Source organism: Pezoporus flaviventris, unplaced genomic scaffold (assembly GCF_033815535.1).
Source record: "Pezoporus flaviventris isolate CSIRO_AGI_PZ_B2104156 unplaced genomic scaffold, CSIRO_AGI_Pfla_v1 ptg000127l, whole genome shotgun sequence".
NCBI classification, from domain to species: Eukaryota; Metazoa; Chordata; class Aves; order Psittaciformes; family Psittacidae; genus Pezoporus; species Pezoporus flaviventris.
In genome coordinates, this window is record NW_026892675.1 from 693,121 (window position 1) to 716,397 (window position 23,277).

The 23,277-nt window shown below is 50.5% G+C and overlaps 1 protein-coding gene and 1 long non-coding RNA gene across 2 annotated transcripts in view; one reads left to right on the top strand and one right to left on the bottom strand.

The window, feature by feature from the left end:
- Nucleotides 1-15,645: 15,645 nt before the first annotated feature.
- The window catches only part of LOC133282523 (uncharacterized), a 471,436-nt gene continuing 463,804 nt past the window's right edge, over nucleotides 15,646-23,277 (top strand). The window contains exon 1 of the long non-coding RNA XR_009747653.1: nucleotides 15,646-15,847. This is a non-coding gene — a long non-coding RNA (uncharacterized LOC133282523). The remainder of the gene's footprint in view (nucleotides 15,848-23,277) is intronic.
- LOC133282524 (olfactory receptor 14C36-like) lies at nucleotides 18,170-19,278 on the bottom strand. Its single transcript, XM_061478532.1, has one exon. The coding sequence runs from the start codon at nucleotides 19,225-19,227 to the stop codon at nucleotides 18,253-18,255; it is 975 nt and encodes a 324-aa protein (XP_061334516.1). The 5' UTR covers nucleotides 19,228-19,278; the 3' UTR covers nucleotides 18,170-18,252.

The window sequence follows — 23,277 nt, forward strand, 5'->3', positions numbered from 1 at the left end:
TGGGGGTGGTTTTGGGGCTGTTTTGGATGTTTTGGTGTGGTTTTGGCCTGTTTTGGGTCTGAATCTGTGTCTCTGAGGAGAAGCTTCACAAGTTGGTTTTGGGGTGGTTTGGGGGTCATTTGGTGGTGTTTTGTTGCTGATTTTGCTGGTTTTGTCCTGTTTTGGGTCTGTTTTGAGGCTCTGACGCTGCATCCCATAAGAGAGGCAGGACAAGGTGGTTTTGGGGTTGGCTTGGGCTGTTTTAGAGGTGGTTTTGGGTGTTTTGGTGTGGTTTTTTCCTCTTTTTGGCCTGTTATGGGTCTGTTTTGTTGCGCTGACCCTGTATCCCACAGGAGAAGCAGGACAAGCTGTTATTTTGGTGGTTTTAGGGTGGTTTGGGGTTGTTTTGGGGGTGGTTTTAAATAGGTTTTGGTTGGTTTTGTACTTTTTTGAGCCTGTTTTGGGGTTCTGAACTTGTATTTCACAGGAGAAACAGGACAAGGTGGTTTTGGGGTGGTTTTGTCCAGTTTTGGGGCTCTGAGCTGTGTCCCATAGGAGAAGCAGGACAAGGTGATTTTGGGGTGGTTTTGGCCTATTTTGGGGGTTGTTTGGGGTGTTTTGGCCTGCTTTTCTCCTGTTTTTGTCACTTGGAGGTGATTTGGCCCTTGCCACGGAGCTTTGTGCCTCGAGAGATTTGCACGTGTTGGATCTGTGCAAAAGTAAGGAACTTCTTCCTTCTGTCCAATCTCAACTTCCCCTGTTTAAGTTTTAAGCCGTTACCCCTTGTCCTATCACTCCAGTCCCTAGTGAAGAGTCCCCCTCCAGCATCCTTGGAGGCCCCCTAGAGACTGGAGGCCCCCTTGTAGACTGGAAAGACAGCTCAATCTAGACTTGTTTCCAGGGAATGAAATGGCTTTAGTAACCTTTGTATTTCTAAACTGCAGGCATGAGTAATAGTGATGGTCATACCCTAATTTTCTGTTGCTGGGCTGGGAAGCAACCAAATGGGCATATTCTCTGGACACAGTTTTGAGGTTAATGTCCTTGGTTTTCCAAAGGAAAATGTAATGATGCTGAGAGTCACATTTGCAATGTTAAGAAAAAGGGGTGTGTGTGTGTGAGAGAGACAGAGAGCAAGACTGAGATGGGGTTTATCAAGAAGTTTGTTTTCTTCTGTGTGCATTTGCCAGGGGGGATGTTTCCTCATCCCCTTTGGCACTCTCCCCTGAAAGGGAGTTCAATGGCCCTGGGAGTGCCCATCACCTCCTTTGTGAGCATGTGAGGGCTGTGGAAGACCAAACAATGCTGGCACTGGGTGAAGAAACTTGTGGTGAAGTCCTATTTGGAATGAGGCAGTGAGTGTTAAGATACAAGGTGCTTAAGGTATAAGGCTTACAGAAAAAGGGTTGTCTGCAATTTTGAGTTGCAGGCAGAAACTTGTTGGAGTCCCCAAGAATTGTTAGCTGTATTTTAAGCTACCTGCATGAGGCTGGGGTACTTAACGGTCAGATTTAAAATCAACTAAAATTGATACAGGGGTTTAGAGCTCTCCCAAAACTTCCTGGAACTTTTAAGGTGTGAAAGATTCCTGTAGGAGCACTGTGCTTTCATCTGCAGCAGCTCATTTGGCTGGGCTGGGCTGGGCTTTGACCTCTGCTGCTGTGGCTCGGAAAAAAAACTTCCTTAAATGTGGATTTGTCAGAGGGACACTTGTCCCTTTCCTTCAAATCTTTCTTCTCTAAATCTTGTCCATTGAAAAGGGTTATAATTCATAAATAACATGACAAGAGCTCTTGAGGCTTGCCTTTTCTGGGTAGGACTTGGGAGTCCCTGCTAAATAAGGGCGGAAGAAAGCAAAGTTCCTTTAAAGGTAAGCTCAGGCTGGAGCTTGTGTTTGGCTGCACTGGTGTTCTGTGGGACAAGCCCCGCAGGCTGGGCCTGCAGCTGCAGCAGCTCTCCAGGTTCTTGCTTGCAGTGGTCAGTGCAGTTTGTAGGTGGCTCTCAAGTGCCAGCACATGCTCACCTTGTCCAGTGTCCCCCTGCTCTGTGTGAAGAGCAGCTTTGGAGAGTGGGAGCTGCTTTTTCTTTCCTGTTACAAGGTGAGCCACAGTTTTGCTTCCTTTGCTGCTACTTGTGTTGCCCAAGCAGGCCCAGTATTCACCTGTCCTTGTTTGTGTGTCAGAGGTGCTCTTCTGACGTCCCTCTCTTGCAGAGGCTTGGCATGAGATGGGGACTGCATTTTGGTAGGTGCTGTGGATGTGCTGATGAGATGCAATCTTTCCAAAAAGCTCTCTCAACAGAAGAGAGTGGCACTGAGAGAACAGAAGTAGCATTCTCTCAGCTCTACAGAAAGAGCTGGATGCTATAACATGTCATGAAACTGTTTCTGTGTTGCATGGAGTGCTAACATGTGTTCCCAACCATCTGGATTTTTTTCAGTGTAATTGTGAAAACCATTTTCTTGTAATAATGCAGTGAAGCTTTTGCCCAAGGAAATGATGTTCCTCTTTGCCACTGGCAGAGCCTTTGCCAGTGCCTGGTGGCAGCGTGGGGCTGGATCTGTGCTCCCTGTGTAGGGCTCAGTGTGCCCCAGCTCAGCTGGGCTGGTCCCTGTGAGCCACCAGCAGTGGCCAAACAAGGATGGGTTGGTAGGTTTTAAAGGAAGAGAACTGTTATGTCTCACCTGCTGTGAACAAACATGCAGGAGAAGCCTAGGCGTGAAGCACAAGGCTTTGCTGGCAAAGCAGTTGGTGTGGTTGTGTGCATGGAACTGGGCTGTGTCCCCCTTCAGAGGGTGAAGTGCCGAATTCCTCCATACTTTCTGGCCTGTGCTTTTGGCAAGTGGGGCTTTGGGTCGCTGCTTAAATCACATTTACCTGGATTTTAGTTGTGATTACCCTAGCAGGGCAGAAAGCAGTAAAAGTGTGACTGTATGGCCCAATGTTCAACTGTGAGGGAGTGCCTTTTGGGCAGAGACAGGCACATCCTTAGTTCTCTTTTGTTTCCTTTGGGAATCAATCTTTATGGCGTGTGGAAGGAAGTTCCCCAAATCAAACCAACCTTGGCAGAACTGTGCAGCCGATGGAGCTGTGGTTTAATGAGCTGCTGTAAAGCTTTCCCTCCAGCCCAGCAGGGATGTTCTAGCTAGGGGAAGCAACCTTCAAGCCCTGGAGCCCTGCAGATGTATTTTTAGAGTTGTGATGTGGGAATTGTTTTATCCATGAGGATTCTGGCTGATGTTGAGCTACAGGAAAATGGGATGTTGGTAGGATCATTTAGCCACTTGTATTTCCCAGATGTGCAGCACCCTGGCAGAGTGAGGTGGTTGGATACCAGCCGAAGGCTTCCCTTATTGTGTGTCTGCGTGAATTTGGGTTTTCAAATGCTGTTGTGTATGTCCGAAACCCTCAGCACTGACTATTCACAGGAAAGAAAGTGCAGGATTCCCCCTGTGGAGGCTGAGCTACAGGTCTGCTTGAATAGCATCCTTCCTTTGGCTGGCAGCTAGTACCTGCTGCCTCAGCATAACGTGAGGGACCTTCTGTTACTCTGCTGCGTGGGGATGGATGTGTGGATGGAGACTTCCTTCCAGCTGGTTATGGCATAGTCACAGAGGTTTCTGTTCCAGGAGTAAAAGCCTGGCTTCCGAGAGAGCTTCTCAGGGGCCTTCCCCATTTCAGGGACACTTGCTGAAAATACATGCCATGAGATTTGCTCTTGATCAGGACACTTCCTCTGGCAGTGCTGAGGGGTAAGGGATTGCCAAGATGGCCATCTCTCAGCTGTCACGCTTCAGCCGTTGTCTGCTTTTTGCTTCAGGCTTTTGTGCTTCACTGGAGGGGGTCTGGGGCTTTTGTTTCTGTTGACACTAGCAGCTACTTCTAAGGAGGTTTTCTTGCTGTTGGGGTGTTTGCTGGTTCACAGATGACTCAATCCAAGGTTCCAGTATTTGTCTTTGTGCTCACTTGCAAATGCTCCAAGCCATTCTGCGTGTGACTGAGAGCAGTGAGAGTATCCTGTGCTGTGTAAGACTGGCAGGGCCTTTCATCTGTGGGCTGAGCAAACTGCAGTGCTGTCGGCATCTCTTCAGCTGGGTTGTGGCAGGCAGACTTTGTAGCTGGAGCAGGAAGATGCCCACGTGCACTAGCAGGGTTCTCCTCTTGCCTTGTGTTCAGGAGTAGCTGCGTGGAAGTCTGCTCCCTGTGCCGGTTTCTCCCGTCTGTTTTAGTCCTGCAGAAGGCTGTTTTGCAAGGAGCCAAGTGCTGTTCCTGTGGGCAGCCTGATGTCTAACCCAGTTTTCTGAACAACCCAGGTGGTTCTTGCCTGTGGTGCCAGTGACAGATGAGCCTGAAGTAAGGGCCAGGTTGTCAGCTTTTGTAGCTGTCCTCTTGCCCCTGCAGTACTGCTTCCAGAGCTCCGTGGGTGTGAACTTGAGCTCTTCATTTGTGTAATCCATGGACTTTAAGAGCTCCCCTGGGAATGTTGTAGCAGTGTTCCTTGCTGCCAGGCAGGCTTTCTGTCTGACAGCCTTGCCAAGGTTTTCCCTCAGCGCTGGTTCTGTTAGTCCTGGCTCCAGCCCTTGATTATTGTTTTCTTAAAGTGTGTGCCTTTCATTGCCTACAAGGCCCTGGAGCCTATTGATGGATGGGGCCATGAGAAGGCGAGGGTTTCCCTCCTGTTTGGTGTCTGGGAGGTTCAGTAGGGGAGATGTTCAGGCAGAACTAGGATATTCTGGGTGTCATTTTCCTTCTGGGAGTAGAAACTTCTCGGGAAGGTGATTTTTCAGCCAAGGCACATGAGTGTATCGAGCCGTGTGGCTAAAAATGATCAATTCAGTTAACTTAAGGAATAGTACCTTGCACGCTGTTTAGGTCTTCTATTTCTTTTTTTATTTTTTTTTTTACCTCTGCAATATTATTTTGAAGAGTATTTGGTGTAATAAAATGGAAACCACATGGATATAATGGGCATCTTGGCATCCTGGAAGACAGCACATCAGAGGGGAGAGGTGGCAGTTGTATGTAGTGTGGGTCATATTTGGATGTGGCAGAGGATGAGTTTGGCAGGTATATTTGTGGGAGATCTTTTGAAATGCCTGAAGTGTGATTTGTCAGAGGGGCAGCAACAGCTCTGCCTTGGCATAGAATCACAGAGTGGTTTGGGTAGGAAGGGACCTTAAAGCCCTCCAGTTCCAACCCCCTGCCACAGGCAGGGACACCTTCCACTAGAGCATGGTGCTCCAAACCCCTGTGTCCAACCTGGCCTTGAACACTGCCAGGGATGGGGCAGGCACAGCTTGTCTGGGCACCCTGTGCCAGCGCCTCAGCACCCTCGCAGGGAAGAACTTGTACCTAAGAGCTCATCTCAGTCTTCCCCCCGGCATGTTAAAGCCATTCCCTGTCCTGTTCCTGCAGGCCGTTACCCAAAGCCCCTCTCCAGGTTTCCTGTAGCCCCTTTAGGCACTGGAGCTGCTCTAAGGTCTCCCCTTGAGGAGCCTTCTCTTGTGCAGGTGGAACCAGCCCAGCTCTCTCAGCCTGGCTGCAGAGCAGAGCTGCTCCAGCCCTCGCAGCATCTCCATTTCCTCCTCTGGACTCGCTCCAGCAGCTCCACGTCCCTCTTGTGCTGTTGCCCCAGAGCTGGATCAGGACTGCAGGGGGGTCTCCCCAGAACACAGCAGAGGGGGAGAATCCCCTCCCTGAGCTGCTGCTCATGCTCTGAGGTTGCAGCCCAGCACAGGGGTGGATCTGGGCTCAAGCGCCCACTGAAGCCAGGGCATGGGGAGCTTCTCATAGGCCAACACCCCCAAGTGCTTCTTCTCAGGGCTACTTTCAATCCATTCTCCCCCAGTCCAGAGGAGTCCATGGAGATGTTCTGGGGGCTGGAGCACCTGGTGGGAGCTGCCTCTGCCTGTGGGAGGGGCTTGGAGCTGGATGGGTTTTGAGGTCCCTTCAACCCAAACCACTCTGTGATTCTATGGTTAATATTTTACTGCTGAAGCATCTTCTGATAAATCATGTCTCAAGAAAAAAAAGTAGAAGATGGAAACAGCTTGGACCATGTTGTGTTACTGGTCATTAGAAAACACCTTCCTGAACAGCCTCCCTGAAAGTGTGAGCCAGAGTTTTATTCAGGATGAGTCGGGAAGGTAATAACCTCTGTCCCTGAATGGTCTACTCTCCTCCTTCCTTTTCAAGTGCTTATGAGGAACTGTTTTGCCCTTGAACCTCTGAGTCTCTTGGTTTGTGTTGTTTTGGTTTTTTGGTTGGTTGGATGGTTTTTCTCTTTCTTTTTTCTTCTGGGGCTCCTTTATTTCTGAAATTTTGCTCAGATCCACAAGAAATCTGTGGTTTCCTTCGTCACGGCCACAGTTGGTGGGTGGACTCAAACTGGAAGTGTTTGTATGAACTTCTTGATGTCTTTGGCATGAAGGAGGCTTGGATGGGCAATAGCCCATTTGTGAAAAGAAAAGGTGCTCAGTTGATTTTGGGTGGCTGTTTATTCATATCTCCTTTAATATTTCAAAACCAGCCATAAGGGGCTGACAGAGTACAAGCTTTATGAAATATCAAAATAATTATTTAGACTTTCATGCTTCTTTGTGCAGATGTGAAAGAATAAATACCCATAAAGTCTCAGAAGTGACAGTTATCCGGGGCTGAGTCGTGGTAGCGATGTGGTTTTCTCCCCTGACCTGTCCCAGATAACTGGAACTGTAGATGCTTGTCACTCCAGGGAATGTATTGTCCCCTCTGGTTTGTGCTCTGTGGAGAGATGAGGTTATTGTGCAGCCCTGAAACTCTTGGGCTTCAAGCTTCGGGGTCCCACTCAACCTCACATGAGATTCAAACAGCTTGTTTCTTAACATGCCCTGGAGAATGTTACTAAATCACAGAATCACGCAGTGCTTTGGGTTAGAAGGGACTTTAAAGCTCACCTAGTTCCACCCCACCTACTTTCCACTAGCCCAGGCTGCTTGAAGCTGGTTGCTGTGTTAGTAGAACAAGTCCACCTGGTTCCTGGTGTGGTGTTTTATTTATTTTCTGTCTTAAATCTCAAACTGAAAGGTCAGAGTCCGATGGGAAGAGGGGTAAAAAGCAGAGTTACAGGAATGCAAGAATTAACGTGTGGACACTTGTGTCAGTTTTAAGCTCAGCAGCTCTGTGGCTGAACTGTGCCACAGCGTTTAAACTGTGATGCTTGGATCTAAATGGTTGTAATTCCTTGTCTTGAAACAGAGAGAATGTGAGGTCGAGGAAGGAGGTGTTGGAATGAGCTTGACTCAAGAGAATGCTGGGAGGAAGGAGGAGGGTGGGAAGTGAGAGATGATAACCCCAGCTCTGAGAGAAGCGCTCACAAAACCAGGTGAGGTTCTGCAAAGAGCAGATGGTGGCCCAGGCTTTGAAGTCTTAGTGGTGGACTTTTAGCAAGCCAAGTGAGAGACGGTGTTCTTTGTTAGAGGTACTGCTGTGGAGCCTCAGTCATGGCAGGCTCTGAGCAGGGGCAGGAGAGGGCTTAGGCAGGGGCCGTTGGTAGCTGGTCATTTCAGGGAGGAACCTGCAGCTGGGTAATACACCCGAGTGTGATGCACTCTGAGTGTGGTGAGTGTATCAGAGTTCAAAGGGTTTAATGTAGCTGCTAAGCAGCTTGGGAGATGTTATGGTTTAAACCCAGTCAGGCAACTTGTTCACTCACTCCCAGTGAGTGGTGCCGAGCTGACAACAATTGAGGGCCCTTCCCCCCCCCAGCAGGGCTCTCCCCTTCCCCGCTCCTGGAGGAACGGGGAGGAGGATCGAAAGAGTGCAACTCCTACGGGTTGAGACAAGAACAGTCCAGCAACCAATGTACAACACAAATCACCACCGCTACTATCAACTACAACAATGATAAGGGAAAATAACAAGGGAAGAGAATACGATACCACCGGCCAAGAAATGAGTTCCACCCGGAAGCCCGTGTCCTTTCGGGTGACTCCCAGTTACCCCCCACCCCGGGCATGACGTGCTGTAGTATGGAATACCTCCCTGGCTAGCCCCGGTCAGGCGCCCCATCTCTGCTTCCTCACAGCTTCCCCTCCTCCCTGGCAGAGCATGAGCCTCACAAAGTCCTTGGTCAGGGTAAACATCACTTAGCAGCAACCGAAAACATCGGCTTCACCAACACTGTTCCCAGGCTGGAAGTCAAAACACAGCACTGCACCAGCTAGCACATAGGAAAAACATGACTGCTACTGCTGAACCCAGGACATTATCCACCCCTTATTCCATACCATTCACGTCGTGCTCAGATCCCACATTTTCAATACACCATCGCTCTCCCACATATATACATCCATATATATACAGACCAAGAGGAAAAGATCATTTTCTTAGTGCATGGACCAACCCCTATAATGCTGCCGAGTCCATTCGGCCCATGATGTTCCAAGTTCATTCTCTGTTGGGATGATGGCTGGAGGGAAGTCAGGGCCAGTCGCTGGTGACCTGGAGACATCTAGTTGATGGGCTATAAAAGTATTACACAGCAGGCAACAGCATACAATTGAGTTCACTGGCTGTTTTCCCCTAATATCAAATCCCCTTGAGGTATACATCGGACTTCCCCATCTTCCCGCATTACCCACCAAGTATATCCAGGTCCCTGAGCAAAAGCAATCCCACGAGTGGGTTTGCCTTTACCTGAAGCAGGAATTACCCAGACTGTCTTCCCCAGCAAATTCTTCATATGCACCACGGGAACTTTGTCCCCCTCTACAATATGTAAAAGTTCTGACTGGGCTGGGCCGGCCCTGTTGGCAGATCCTCTGGTGTTGGCCAACCAGGTGGCCTTTGGTAAGTGTGTATCCCAATGCTTGAAAGTTCCCCCACCCATTGCTCTCAGTGTAGTTTTTAACAGCCCATTGTACCGTTCGATTTTCCCAGAGGCTGGTGCATGGTAGGGGATGTGATATACCCACTCAATGCCATGCTCTTTGGCCCAAATATCTATAAGGTTATTCCGGAAATGAGTCCCATTGTCTGACTCAGTTTTCTCTGGGGTGCCGTGTCGCCACAAAATCTGTTTCTCAAGGCCCAGGATAGTGTTCCGGGCAGTGGCATGGGGCACTGCGTATGTTTCCAGCCACCCGGTGGTTGCTTCCACCATGGTAAGCACATGGCGCTTGCCTTGGCGGGTTGGTGGCAGTGTGATATAGTCAATCTGCCAGGCCTCCCCATATTTATACTTCAACCATCGTCCTCCATACCAAAGAGGCTTTAACCGCTTGGCTTGTTTAATTGCAGCACATGTTTCACACTCATGAATAACCTGGGCAATAGTGTCCATTGTTAAGTCCACCCCTCGATCACGGGCCCATCTATATGTTGCATCTCTGCCCTGATGGCCTGAAGTGTCATGGGCCCACCGGGCCAAAAATAATTCACCTTTATGTTGCCAATCTAAGTCCATCTGAGCCACTTCAATCTTAGCCGCTTTATCCACTTGTTGGTTGTTCTGGTGTTCCTCAGTGGCCCGACTTTTGGGTACATGGGCATCTACATGACGTACCTTCACCACCAGGCTCTGCACCCTGGCAGCAATATCTTTCCACAGTGCAGCAGCCCAGATGGGTTTACCTCTGCGTTGCCAGTTGCTCTGCTTCCATTGCTCCAGCCACCCCCACAGGGCATTTGCCACCATCCATGAGTCAGTATAGAGATAAAGTACTGGCCACTTTTCTCTTTCAGCAATTTCCAGGGCCAGCTGGATGGCTTTCACCTCGGCAAATTGACTCGATTCACCCTCTCCTTCAGCAGTTTCTGCAACTTGTCGTCCAGGACTCCACACAGCTGCCTTCCATCTCCGATGCTTTCTCACAATACGGCAAGAGCCATCAGTAAACAAGGCATACTGCTTTTCACTTTCTGACAGTTTATTATATGGTGGGGCCTCTTCAGCACGCACCACCTCCTCCTCTGGTGACATTCCGAAATCTTTGCCCTCTGGCCAGTCCATGATGACTTCTAGAATGCCTGGACGACTGAGATTTCCTATTCGAGTTTGTTGTGTAATTAGTGCAGCCCATTTACTCCATGTAGCATCAGTTGCATGATGTGTAGAGGAGACCCTGCCTTTGAACATCCAGCCCAGCACGGGCAACCGGGGTGCCAGAAGGAGCTGTGCTTCAGTGCCAATCACTTCCGAAGCAGCTCGAACCCCTTCATAGGCTGCCAGTATCTCTTTCTCAGTTGGGGTATAGCTGGCCTCAGATCCTTTATATCCCTGACTCCAAAAGCCGAGGGGTCGACCTCGAGTCTCCCCTGGAGCTTTCTGCCAGAGGCTCCAGGTAGGACCGTTCTCCCCAGCTGCAGTGTACAGTACATTTTTTACATCTGGCCCGGTCCGGACTGGTCCAAGGGCTACTGCATGAACTATCTCGCGTTTAATTTGCTCAAAGGCTTGTTGCTGCTCAGGGCCCCATTTAAAATCATTCTTCTTCCGGGTCACATGATAGAGAGGGCTTACAATCGAACTGTAATTTGGGATGTGCATTCTCCAGAACCCCACTGCACCCAAGAAAACTTGCGTTTCTTTCTTATTAGTTAGTGGAGACATTGCTGTTATCTTGTTGATCACATCTGTGGGGATCTGTCTACGTCCATCTTGCCATTTTATTCCCAAAAATTGAATCTCCTGTGCAGGTCCCTTGACCTTACTCCGTTTTATGGCAAAACCGGCTTTCAGCAGGATTTGGATTATTTTCCTCCCTTTCTCAAAGACTTCTGCTGTATCGCCCCACACAATAATGTCATCAATGTATTGCAGGTGTTCTGGAGCTTGCCCCTGTTCCAGTGCAGTCTGGATCAGTCCATGGCAAATGGTAGGGCTGTGTTTCCACCCCTGGGGCAGTCGGTTCCAAGTGAACTGGACACCCCTCCAAGTAAAAGCAAACTGTGGCCTGCACTCTGCTGCCAAAGGAATGGAGAAAAATGCATTGGCAATATCAATCATGGCATACCACTTGGCTGCCTTTGACTCTAGTTCATACTGAAGTTCTAGCATGTCTGGTACAGCAGCACTCAATGGTGGTATGACTTCATTCAGGCCACGATAGTCTACTGTTAGTCTCCATTCTCCATTAGACTTTCGCACTGGCCATATGGGGCTATTAAAGGGTGAGCGGGTCCTGCTGATCACCCCGACTCTCCAGTCTACGGATCAGCTGATGGATGGGAATCAGGGAGTCTCAGTTGGTGTGATATTGCCGCCGGTGCACTGTTGTGGTCGCAATTGGCACTTGTTGTTCTTCAACTTTCAGCAACCCCACAGCAGAGGGATCTTCTGAGAGACCAGGCAAGGTGGACAGATGCTCAATTTCCTCAGTCTCCAAAGCAGCAATACCAAAAGCCCACCGGTACCCTTTTGGGTCTTTGAAGTACCCTCTCTTGAGGTAGTCTATGCCGAGGATGCATGGAGCCTCTGGACCAGTCACAATAGGGTGCTTTTGCCATTCCCTCCCAGTCAGGCTGATTTCAGCCTCCAGCACAGTCAACTCTTGGGATCCTCCTGTTACTCCAGAAATATAGATGGGTTCCACCCCTTGACAGCTTGATGGCATCAGGGTACACTGTGCACCAGTATCTACTAGAGCCTTATACTTCTGTGGGACTGATGTGCCAGGCCATCTGATCCACACAGTCCAGTGAATCCGATTGTCCCCTACCTCCACCTGGCTGGAGGCAGGGCCCCTCTAATGGTCATCACAGTATTGGACACTTAAGTCGTGGTGAAAGGGATTATTCTTCGTTATCACAGGAGCTGGAGTAAAATCAGCTCTTCCATTCCGTCTGGGAAACTGTTCACCAGAGACTGAAGCCATAGATCTCATGGGACGATCAGTCTTGGCCCTTGCTCCCCTCTTCAGTTCACTCACCCGTTCCTCCAAAGCTGAAGTAGGTTTTCCATCCCACTTTGTCATGTCTTCTCCGTGATTCAGCAGGTGAAACCATAGGGTACCCCGTGGCGTATACCTCCTGTATCTCCTCTCTTGAACAATAGGACGCCTTTTGTTAATAGCTGAGACGTGTGTTGGTACACGTGAGGAGCTGGATAAATCAGATAGATCGTCCCTCAATTGTTCGAGGTCCTGGGACAGTTTTTTCACAGCTGAGATGATGGAAGGGGTGAGATTGTCTTCGAACTCTCGGAGTTTATGAACCATTTCATCCACTGTTAGTGGTACTATGTCATTCCAGGTCACTGTTGCCAATGAATGGGCATATGATGACGGTGCATTCCGTGTAAGTTTTCACCACATGGGTCGTGTGCATTCAACTTCATCTGGATCTATAGGTGTATCCCCGTTATTCGGCTTGATGTGATAGATCATCTCTACGATGGCCGATTCCCTCAGAGACTGGATGCCTTTGTCTATAGTAGTCCACTTGGCCGAACGACTCGTAACATCGTCCTTGTACGGAAACCTTTCTTTCACAGCTGCCAAGAGCCTCCTCCAAAGGCTGAGGGACTTTTTCTCTCTTGCAATTGCTTTGTCAGTTCCCCCTTCTCTAGCAAGTGATCCCAGCTGCTTGGCTTCTCTACCTTCTAGTTCGTGACCGTCGGCCCCATTGTCCCAGCATCGGAGTAACCAGGTGATGATGTGCTCCCCTGGTTGACGGGTAAAATCTTTTCGCATATTCCGCAGCTCGGTTGAGGTCCGAGGTCGAGAAGTTACCTCTTCTTCTTCTTCTTCGTCATGTGATGATGACTCCTGATCAGATTCTGGACCGGGTGGTGAATTCATTGGTTCTTCATCTCGCTTCACCCTTTTTGCCTCCTTTTTGCTTGTTCTCTTGCGTACAGGGGCAACTGATATTGGTACGAATTGGTCCTCTGGTTTGGCTGCAGTGATTATCACTGTGGTTTGAGTAGCGACTGTACTTGTTGCTGGGGGTAGTGTAGCTACTGTGCTTGGAGCTGGGGTAACCGCGCTGTCTGTTGCAGTTGAAGTTTGAGCAGCTGCTGTACTTGCCACTGGGGTAGCTGCGCAGTTCATTGCAGCCAAAGTTTGAGTAGCGACTGTCGCTTTGCCCTCAAATCCGCCGATATTCTTTTCCTTTTGAAGGTGCTGGATAGTGTTGAACAAGGCCCTGTAAGCATAGGCCAAGCCCCAGCACGTTGCCGTGATTTGTCCATCTCTGGTATGGCCAGAATGACCACACACCTCATTTAAGTGTTTTACTAATTCTTCTGGATTTTGCAGTTGTTTGGTAGTGAAATTCCAAAGTACTGGAGGGGCCCACTGACTTAGATACTTGCCCATACTATCCCACACACCCTGCCACTCATGGCTGTCCAGCCTCAGGGAAAATCTCTCGGTCCTCCTACATTGTCGTTTGACCCCAGACAAGACCCAAACCTGAATCTGCTTAACTCTTGAAATCAGTAGTGGGCAAAACACACTCTGTATGCGTGTTAGCATGGTGATTCCCATCACCATCAGCAAACAAGTCTCAACAGCATTAAAAGGCCATTCAAAAAAATTCAAAACTCTCAAATGTAAATGGTCTGGGGGGACGACTAGGAGGGTAAAAGGATGTCTCCTTCACAGGTTGAGCACCTGAGAAGGAGAAAAAAGATGTGTAATTGCTAAGCACCTCCATCATATACCTCCCAAAGTATAAAGGTGGTGACCACACTGGGAACATAAGCCAGATCAGTTTCATGATCAATGATTCTATTGTATTACAAGTCATTACCATAAAGTACAATGGGATAAAAACCTTAGCCCAAGCCCCACACTTGAAAAACACTAATACAGCCAATACCGGATGGACGTAAGATATGATATACTGAAACTGTGAGATCAAGAGGAAAAACCTCGAGAGCCAATAAATCAGCATTGTGACGAGTGACTATCAATCCAGTCAGATCTGTTCTTATCTCAACCCCTCGTGCCCCACGTTGGGCGCCAGAAAAAAAAACTGTCGTGGTTTAAACCCAGTCAGGTAACTTGTTCACTCACTCCCAGTGAGTGGTGCCGAGCTGACAACAATCGAGGTCCGTGTCCGTCTCCCCCCCCCCCCTGCACCGGGGCTCTCCCCTTCCCCGCTCCCGGAGGAACGGGGAGGAGGATCGAGAGAGTGCAACTCCTACGGGTTGAGACAAGAACAGTCCAGCAACAAATCACCACCGCTACTATCAGCTAAAACAATGATAAGGGAAAATAACAAGGGAAGAGAATACGATACCACCGGCCAAGAAAGCGAGTTCCACCCGGAAGCCCCTGTCCTTCCGGGTAACTCCCAGTTACCCCCCACCCCGGGCATGACGTGCTGTGGTATGGAATACCTCCCCGGCTAGCCCAGGTCAGGCGCCCCGTCTCTGCTTCCTCACAGCTTCCCCTCCTCCCTGGCAGAGCATGAGCCTCACAGAGTCCTTGGTCAGGGTAAACATCACTTAGCAACAACCGACAACATCGGCTTCACCAACACTGTTCTCAAACTAGAAGTCAAAACACAGCACTGCACCAGTTAACACAAAGGAAAAACATGACTGCTACTGCTGAACCCAGGACAATATGTGTGCTTGTAAAGTAGCTATTATTAGAGGTTGTGATTTTGTGTATAAAACCACCTGTATTTACTAGCTAGTTGCTAATAAGAAACTGCACCTTGTATTGTACAGATTTGTCACTTGTAAGAGATGTTAGCATATGGAAATTTGCAGTAGCTGCTAGAAAATGCTAAGGCAAAAGCTAGAAAGACTTTAATACAATGGTAGTGTTATAAAGCAGGTGATGGAACAAATTAAGAGGGTGGGAGAATTCCAGTGGTAAGAAATTTCTTTGGCTAGTCCCTCGCTGCCATCAGCATCTTCAACATGCTGCTGCACCCTGTAATAGTTACTGTGCTAATGTAAATGTGTGTGTGCCTTGCTGTAGTAGCGACTTGGTACTGGATGAAGCAGGTGAAACTGTGCATTGACAACAAAGTGCAAGGACTGAGGCTAACAAAAGGCCTGCTACCACAATCAAGGGCAAGACTGGGTTGGCCTCTGTGTTTGCCAGCAAGAAGAACCTTTAGCTCCACTGTTGGCTGCAACCCAGCAGGCGTGGAGCGGTGGGGACACATGCCATGCCAGACCTTGATGTGAAGGATGGCCTCCCCTGTTACCAGAGAGCCATACAGCAGAAAAAAGGGGCAGGCCCAGCAGCCTGTAGTTGGCATATGTTGGAGATACGATCTAGGCCAAATCCCCTGCTCAAGTAGGGTCATCCAAAACATATATAAAACAAAAAGGGGGAGATGTGGAGGCAGTGTTCTCACAGGAGAGTGGATAACTGGTACATAAACTCTGAATAATCCTGAAAGATACAGGAAGGCCGTGAGAGGCCCAAGGAAGCTTAAGCAAGCAAGATAAGAAGAAGCTGGAATTCACTGAGGTAATGAGAACTGTGGACTGTTGGCAAGCTTTTGAGGTCAAGTTCCCACACCTGTGCTTAACCAATTATATGCTAGTTGCAAAGGGTCTTCAAGACATGTATCCAATCATAATATGCCAAATCACTGCAAGTGCATGTAAGAAATAGTATTTAAGGGGTTAAGGCTTTGTAATAAACGGCTTTTTGTCTGATCATATTGATCTCTGACTGAGTCCATATATTTTCTGTGGCATGTAGGACACTTGTGATGCTTTCCTTTGCTTTGCTTGCCCAGAGGAACAATCCTGCTGTGCCCCTGTGCAGGCAGGACTCTACGGCAGCCAGGCTGGGAGCTGGTGCACAGGAGCTGCATCATCCAGCTGCCAGCTGCAGTGGAGACGTTGGATGTGAGGAGAAGTGCTGCAAGTCCCAGGTGGACGATGAAAGCAATGTTGGATGGGGAGGTGAGGAGTGAGGTGCTCAGTGCCACGCTGGACCTTAAGGGTTGCTTTTCCTGCCTGTGCAGTCCTCTGGAATAGGCACTCGGGATCAGCGGCAAAGGAATAGAAATTTCTAAAATATAAAGTGATAAAATAAACCCTTTCAAATAACTTTTATCAGATGCTCTTTGTAATCTTCCTGAACGTGGACACCTCCTCAACTAACTGCAAGACAATCTGGAAGACTTGGCAAAATCCACAGGGTGAGACAAGGCTCATCAGGGTTCAATGAGCCCCATGGTGTATTTGGGCTGAGTCCATGAACCTCAGATGCTGAGAGGAGACTGAAGAAAACTCTCAAGAAGTCCAAGTCAGAAACAAAGCCCCAACTCCCTTCAGCATTAATGGGCCCCACTGAGGCCTGTAAATGACAAAGTCTCCCCAGGGACTCGTTAAAGCAAGTAACTGGAGGCTGTGATTACAGATAGACAAAGGCAAAATGCAGGTGTCTGATGGTGAGAAAACCATTGTTGGATGAAGCAGAAAGGCCAAGCTCTGACCACAGCCCTTGGAGATGTAGCGCCTGAAATCCTGAGAATGGAAGTTCTCCTCACAGGCCTTGATGAAAGAGGCAACTGCCATAGCCCAGGGCACAGAGGCCTTTTGTTCTTTTGGGCCTTTCAGCCTTGCCACAACCCTCAGTCATCTCTGCTGCAGGCTGTCCTTCACTGGCCCATGCCTGCACCTCTTTCCCTTCAGGCTGTTGACCCCCATCTTGCTTTCCCACCTAGATCTCACCTGGCATTTCTGTACCTTCAGTCATATCTCTGTACTCATCCCTGTCCGGTCCTTGAAACAGAAATCATGGGCTGAGTCAGACTCCCTCTGGGTTTCCTCTTGCACCACAAGTCCACCTTTTCAGAGACATTTCTCTTTCCTAACTTTGAGTCTGAACCTTCCAGGCTGCACTTTGAAGAGGTTTCCTTCTCTTCCCACTAGCAAGAAGATCTCCATCATCTCTGAAGCCACATTTCAGGAAGTTGTAAGCTGCTACTCTAGTGTCAATTCAGCAGGTGGGATGAATATCCCTCTGCAAGGCCATCTAAAGGAGGCTTCTAGAGGAATGGGTGATGCCATCAGTATAGAGAAATAAGCACCATGGGAGAGCAGTGGGAAAAGCCAGTGGTTTGGATTGAGAACTTCTTGGCAAGAGCCAAAAGGAATGTTGGTGTCCCTGGATGCGAGGTATCCCATGCTCTGGGGACAGGTCACCTCATTTAGGACAGCTTCCTGCCTGTAGCACCCCCTCTGCTGCGCACGCCCCCTCTCTGCCCACACTCACAAGTGTCTCACAGAAGCTTTGCACTTCCCTTGCAGCAACGACACCTCACTCCAGGAGGTTCCTGCACTCTCCACACTCAGGGATGGATCCTGCATTCCAGGCAAGTTTGGGTAGTGCAGGAGAGGGAGACAGGAAGGTGGGCTCATGGGGCATGATGAGCAGTGTTCAGGCACTCCCAGCAGTGGGCATTCCCCACGTGCCACGCTGAGGCATGTTCCCATGAGGGAAACTTCAGATGGACTCTGGTTTGTCCAGGGCCTGCAGCCACACTCCAGGAAGACCTCCTCCTCCTCCACCCACAGACACCAATTGCTCTTCATTGATGGGTTCCGTCCTGCTTGCAAGGATTTGTTAAAGCGCTGAACCATCACCTTGCTTCTTGCTGACTTCACTCTCTCTCACCTTCCTACACACTGCTCCTTGCCACCAGTAACTAACTGAAGAGGTAAGAAGCACTCAAGGCTTTCCTCAGGGGGTGACCATGTTTCGCCACTCATCATTGATGGATGCATTGAGTGCCAGGTGTGAGGTTCCTACACAGGCAGAGATGTCCCTGGGTAGAGCCCTGCTGTCCTCTCATGCTGCTGTCCTCCCTTGCTGCCAGGGCACACGCTGCCTCCGGTCCAGCTCCTGCCCGCCCAAACCTTTCCCATGGGCTGCTCCCAGTCAGGCAGCACCAGCCTATGCCATTGCAGGGGAGTCCCCTGCTCTCCTGCCCAGGACACCTTGAGAGCTCTGAAGCCCCCCCATGCCATCCCATCTCCCCACACCAGCACAACAGCCCCAGCCCTTGGGCTCCTCAAGAGTTCATCCTGCTCCAGGCAAGGAGCAGCCATCCCAGAGCTGGAGCAGCCAGAAAGCTGATGTCATTCCCCTTCATTCCTGCTATGTGAGCATATATCACAGAGAAGAAATTGCTGCAGGATCATTTATTTCCCTTAGATACAATGAGAGACCCACGGTGACACACACTCACACAACACGAGTGTCTACTAAAGGAGAAGAAGAAGAAAATTGACATTTCAATGAAGACAACATCACCATAAATTGAAACAGGATAACAAATATAAAGCAGGAAAGACAGACATGGCCTGTCATGACCGACACTGGGAGCCCTTTTTAGAGGAAAGCAGGCAGTGTATGGCTGCTGAAACACCTGCAGTCACCAGCTTCCTCACAGCATCCTTGAGCTCCTGGTTCCTCAAGCTGTAGATGAGGGGATTCACTGCTGGAGGCACCACTGAGTACTGCACTGACACCACCAGATCCAGAGATGGGAAGGAGATGGAGGGGGGCTTCAGGTAGGCAAAGGTACTAGTGCTGACAAGAAGGAAGAGAACAGCCAAGTGAGGGACACACGTGGAAAAGGCTTTCTGGCGTCCCTGCTCAGAGGGGAGCCTAAGCACGGCCCTGAAGATCTGCACATAGGACCCCACAATGAAAACAAAACATCCAAACCCTACAAAGCAACTTAGCACAAGCAGCCCAACTTCCCTGAGGTAGGAATGTGAGCAGGAGAGCTTGAGGATCTGGGGGATTTCACAGAAGAACTGCTCCACAGCATTGCCTCGGCAGAGGGGCAGTGAAAATGTATTGGCTGTGTGCAGCAGAGCACTGAGAAACCCAGTGCCCCAGGCAGCTGCTGCCATGTGGACACAAGCTCTGCTGCCCAGGAGGGTCCCGTAGTGCAGGGGCTTGCAGATGGCCACGTAGCGGTCGTAGGACATGGCAGTGAGAAGATAAAACTCAGCTAAGACAAAAAAGATAAAGAAAAAGAGCTGTGCAGCACAACCTGTGTAGGAGATGGCCCTGGTGTCCCAGAGGGAATTGGCCATGGATTTGGGGACAGTGGTGGAGATGCAGCCCAGGTCCAGCAGGGAGAGGTTGAGGAGGAAGAAGTACATGGGGGTGTGGAGGTGCTGGTCGCAGGCTGTGCTGGTGATGATGAGGCCGTTGCCCAGGAGCGCAGCCAGGGAGATGCCCAGGAAGAGCCAGAAGTGGCAGAGCTGCAGCTCCCGTGTGTCTGCAAATGGCAGGAGGAATTGGGTGATGGAGCTGCTGTTGGACATCTGCTGCCTCTGGGCATGGGGCACCGTCAGAGGAGAAAGAGGCAGTGACAGGTTAGGACAGGAGGGATGCCAGATAGATTTCAGTTTACACACTCACAACTCTGAACAATTTCAGGCTGCAGATGAGAGGCTGAGCATGACTTGGTCATGATTGTCTGTGAGGTTGGTTGCTTTGTTTGTTTTCCCAGTGACACAGCTGACAAGTGACTTTTTTAGGGGTAAAACTCCAAAGGTTTTGAAGGCAACTGTGAAGAGTCTTAGCATGGGACAGACAAGATGGCTCAACTGTCTGTGGGTTAGTGCCTACTGAAGGTTGCTGCAGAGTCCATGAGTCTGGTTCTCAGTTGCCCTGCACTTTCTAGCGAGACAGTCAGCTCCTTGCCCTGCAGAGCATGGCCAGCAGCCACCTCCAGTGCCAGACACCAAGAGAGCTGCCTGAACGCACCCTCCCCAGGGCTGGGCTGCACTGTGCCCCCACTCCCTGCCCATGTCTCTGCTGCCTGGAGTTGTCCCTGCTAGGAGTTGCTGCTCTGTGCCCAGCTCTGCTCCCTCTCAGTGCTCTGAGAGCCCATACCATGGGCTGTGTGCTCAGCTCTGCCCTGCACACCCCTCCCGGCAGCAGGGCTCTGCCCAGGAGCATCTCTGCCTGTGCAGGGGCTCAGGAGCAGCTCAGACAGTTCCTGACAAGACTCTCGGTGCCTTCTTCAAAGCAGAGAAATTCCCAGCTCCCACTGCCCAACCTGCCCACCAAGAGTGAAAAACATCACAGACCAGTATCGTCCTTCAAGGACAAACGCTCCCTTAGTGTCTTTCAAAAGGACTCTGCAAACATACTCAGAGTGATGTGGAGCTCTGAGCAGCCCTGACCCACACATCACCCTCTCCAGTGCACAAGAACACTTTTTCTTCCCCCCACAGCTTCCTCCCCAGCACCGTGGGGAGCTCCCGGGCAGGCTGAGTGCTGACCCTGGCAGGCAGCAGAGTCCCTGCCCCGGCCCACAGCCCCTGGGCTGCAGGGACCCTGCTCACAAGGGCATCGCTGGGCATCCCTGGCTGCACACCCACATCCACACCCTGCAGCCAGCCCCGGGACAAGGGACCTGCCTTGTCCTGTCCCTCCCATGGTGCACAGGGAAGCCCTGCTCTGCAGCACATCCTCCTCCTTATCTACACAGAGAAACCAAGAGAGTCCTCCTGACAGATCCCGTGGTCTGTGCAAGGCAGCAGCTTGAGGAGATCCCTCCAGGAGCTGCAGCTGCATTGCCCTGCACCCAGAGCCTTACCGTGCACAGGGCTGGGAAGGTTTCTCCTGCAGGGAGCTCTCGGCATCCTCCACTGCCAAGTGCCTTTAAGCTCTCTGAGGCTCTCAGGTCTCCCCTGGGCGCCTGCAGGCAGTGCCCCAGCCCTACTCCTGGGCAGAGAGGTCTCTCTGCAGCTCTGCCCACTTGCCAGCATCTGTGTGTGTCCCAGGAGCCCAGCCCTGCTCAGCAGCAGAGGCCCAGCCCAAAGTGGCTCTGCCTCTGCCCCTCTGGGCTCCCTCCAGGACTCCCTTGGGCTCCAGGAGACACCATGGGAAACAGCCTGAAGCTAGCACTGATGTTCCCTCCCTCAGCTGGCAGACACACTGCCTTCCTGCAGTGCCATTTCTCTGATGAGAGACAGAGTTACGGCTAAAAACCCCCTTGTCCTGTCCCTATGAGCCCTTGTCCAAAGCCTCTCTCCAGATTTCTTGTAGGCACTGTTTAGGTATGGGCTTAGTAAGGCTCCCTGGAGCCTCCTCTTCTCCAGGCTGAACACACGCAGCTCAAATACAACGGCAGAGCGCCACTGACACAAAGTCTGTGGGTCAGACAAGTTGCATGGATACTGAAGTAGCAGGGGATGAAAAATGACATGTCGTTGAAGACAGCAACATCACAAGTGGAAAAAAAAAAACAGCTGTAAAGCAGCAAAGACAGATGTGGCCTGTCATGACCTACACTTGGAGCCCTTTGCAGAGGACAGCAGGCAGAGTATGGCTGCTGAAACACATCCAGTCACCAGCTGACTCAGAGCATTCCTGGGCTCCAGGGGAACACCATGGGAAACAGCCTGAAGCAAGCACGGATGCTCCCTCCCTCAGCTGGCAGACACACTGCCTTCCTGCACTGTCATTTCTCTGACGAGACAGAGTTTGGTCTGAACAACAAGATTTTGTAGAATCATGGAATCATTTAGGTTGGAAAAGACCTTTAAGAGCATCTAGTCCACCATAAACGGAGCACTGGCAACTCAGCACTTTAACCATGTGCCTTAGAACATGTGTTTTGAATACCTCTGGGGTGGTGACAAAACCACTTCTGCGGGCAGCCTGTTTCTTGTCCCATCATCAGACAGGACAGCCAGGTGAGGACAGGCTGGGATCTCCTTTGCCCCTGCTGAAGGAAGGGATTCAGCCTCGTTAGTACAGGCATCTGATCCTGGGATTGAAGCCCTGGGGCTGGAAGGGAACTCAGTATGGGAGGAATTTGGGGGATTGGAGGGATTTGGGCGTTCAAGGAACATTTGGGGGTTCTGGCTGTGTGTGGGGGTGTGGTCCCCAAAACTTGCTGTAGGAGGCACATTATATTGGGGAATCTCCCATGTGCCAAAAACAGGGGTTACCTGGGTAACAGAGCATCCTAAGTCGCTCTTGGGTGAGCAATGTTCCCTCAGGGTGGAGATGTGTTGAGAAGAAGAGTTTTGGGGTTCAGAGGCAATGTAGGCATTGGTGGACATCCCCAAAACTCCCCAGGGTGGTGCAGGGATTTGGGGAACACCCAGTGCCCCAAAACTAGGGGTTACATTTGTCCCACTGCACCCTCACTCTTCAGTGCCCCTGTTGGCCCCTGGCAGTAAATGTGGGGGATTTGGGGTTCAGAAGGGAACTGGAGGTTTGGGGAGATTTGGAGGTTCATGGGAATGTGCCCAAGCTCTGCAGGGGGCAGAGTAATATAAGGGACCAGTGGAGCCCTCAAACAAGGGCTACAGCCACCAGAGACCACTCCACAGATCACTGGGGAGGAAGAAATGGAGATACGTTGGGACCCTGACAGGTTTTGGCGATGCAGCTGGGGGATTCCCCATAAATCTTACCTGTGAGGATGCAGCCTCCTGAGGAAGCGGATACACTAAAACAGGATTGCAAAGTCAAGGAACACGGACCTGGATGCACAGGGCAGCCAGGTGAGGACAGGCTGGGATCTCCTTTGCCCCTGCTGAATTTGCCCTACAAAATTCCCTCCTGTGCTCTTTCCTTTCCCAGCTCATGGATACTTTCCTCAATAACTGATAAGTGCACACAACACAGCAAGTGATCTGTGTGTCTACTGCACATGAAGGTGAGCAGTTCCTTTTGGTGTTGGATCTGTAGAGTCAGATCTCCAGATCCACTCAACCATGTACCAGGGAAACAGGCAGGTAATTTTCAGCTCTATGTTGAACACTGACAGGGATGGGGCAGCCACAGCTTCTCTGGGCAGCCTCTGCCAGCACCTCAGCACCCTCACAGAGAAGAGCTTCCTCCTGAGGTCTCACTCTCCCCTCTGCCAGGTTAAAGCAGTGGTAATTTGCTCTTTTGTTAGGTTTATTCTAAATTACCTTTATGCAGATGCTGGTTTGGGGATGCACCTGTGGATCTGTTGGTGACTCACATCCAATGCAAGTGGGTGTATCCACTGGCAGGTCCTGCCACCATCCCCAGCATGCCCAGCCCCTGCCCCAGCATGGGCTCCATCCCTGCCTGCACTTCCCCTGCAGGGTCAGGCCCAGCTTCCCGTGCTCCTGGCACAGCCCAGTCCAACTCACCCCACTGCATCCCTGCCCACCCTACTCCATCCTGTTCCACCACCCTGATGAACTCACTGCATCCCTGCTCCCGACACCCTGTCCCCTGGCTCGATCCCATCTCACAGCACTGCCCTTTCCACTCAATCATAACCCACAGCCCTGCTCATCCTGCTCCTGACCAGCTCCTTTGGGCTACATCCCACTCAACCCTGGTTCGATCCTGGATCCATCCTGCTCCATCTC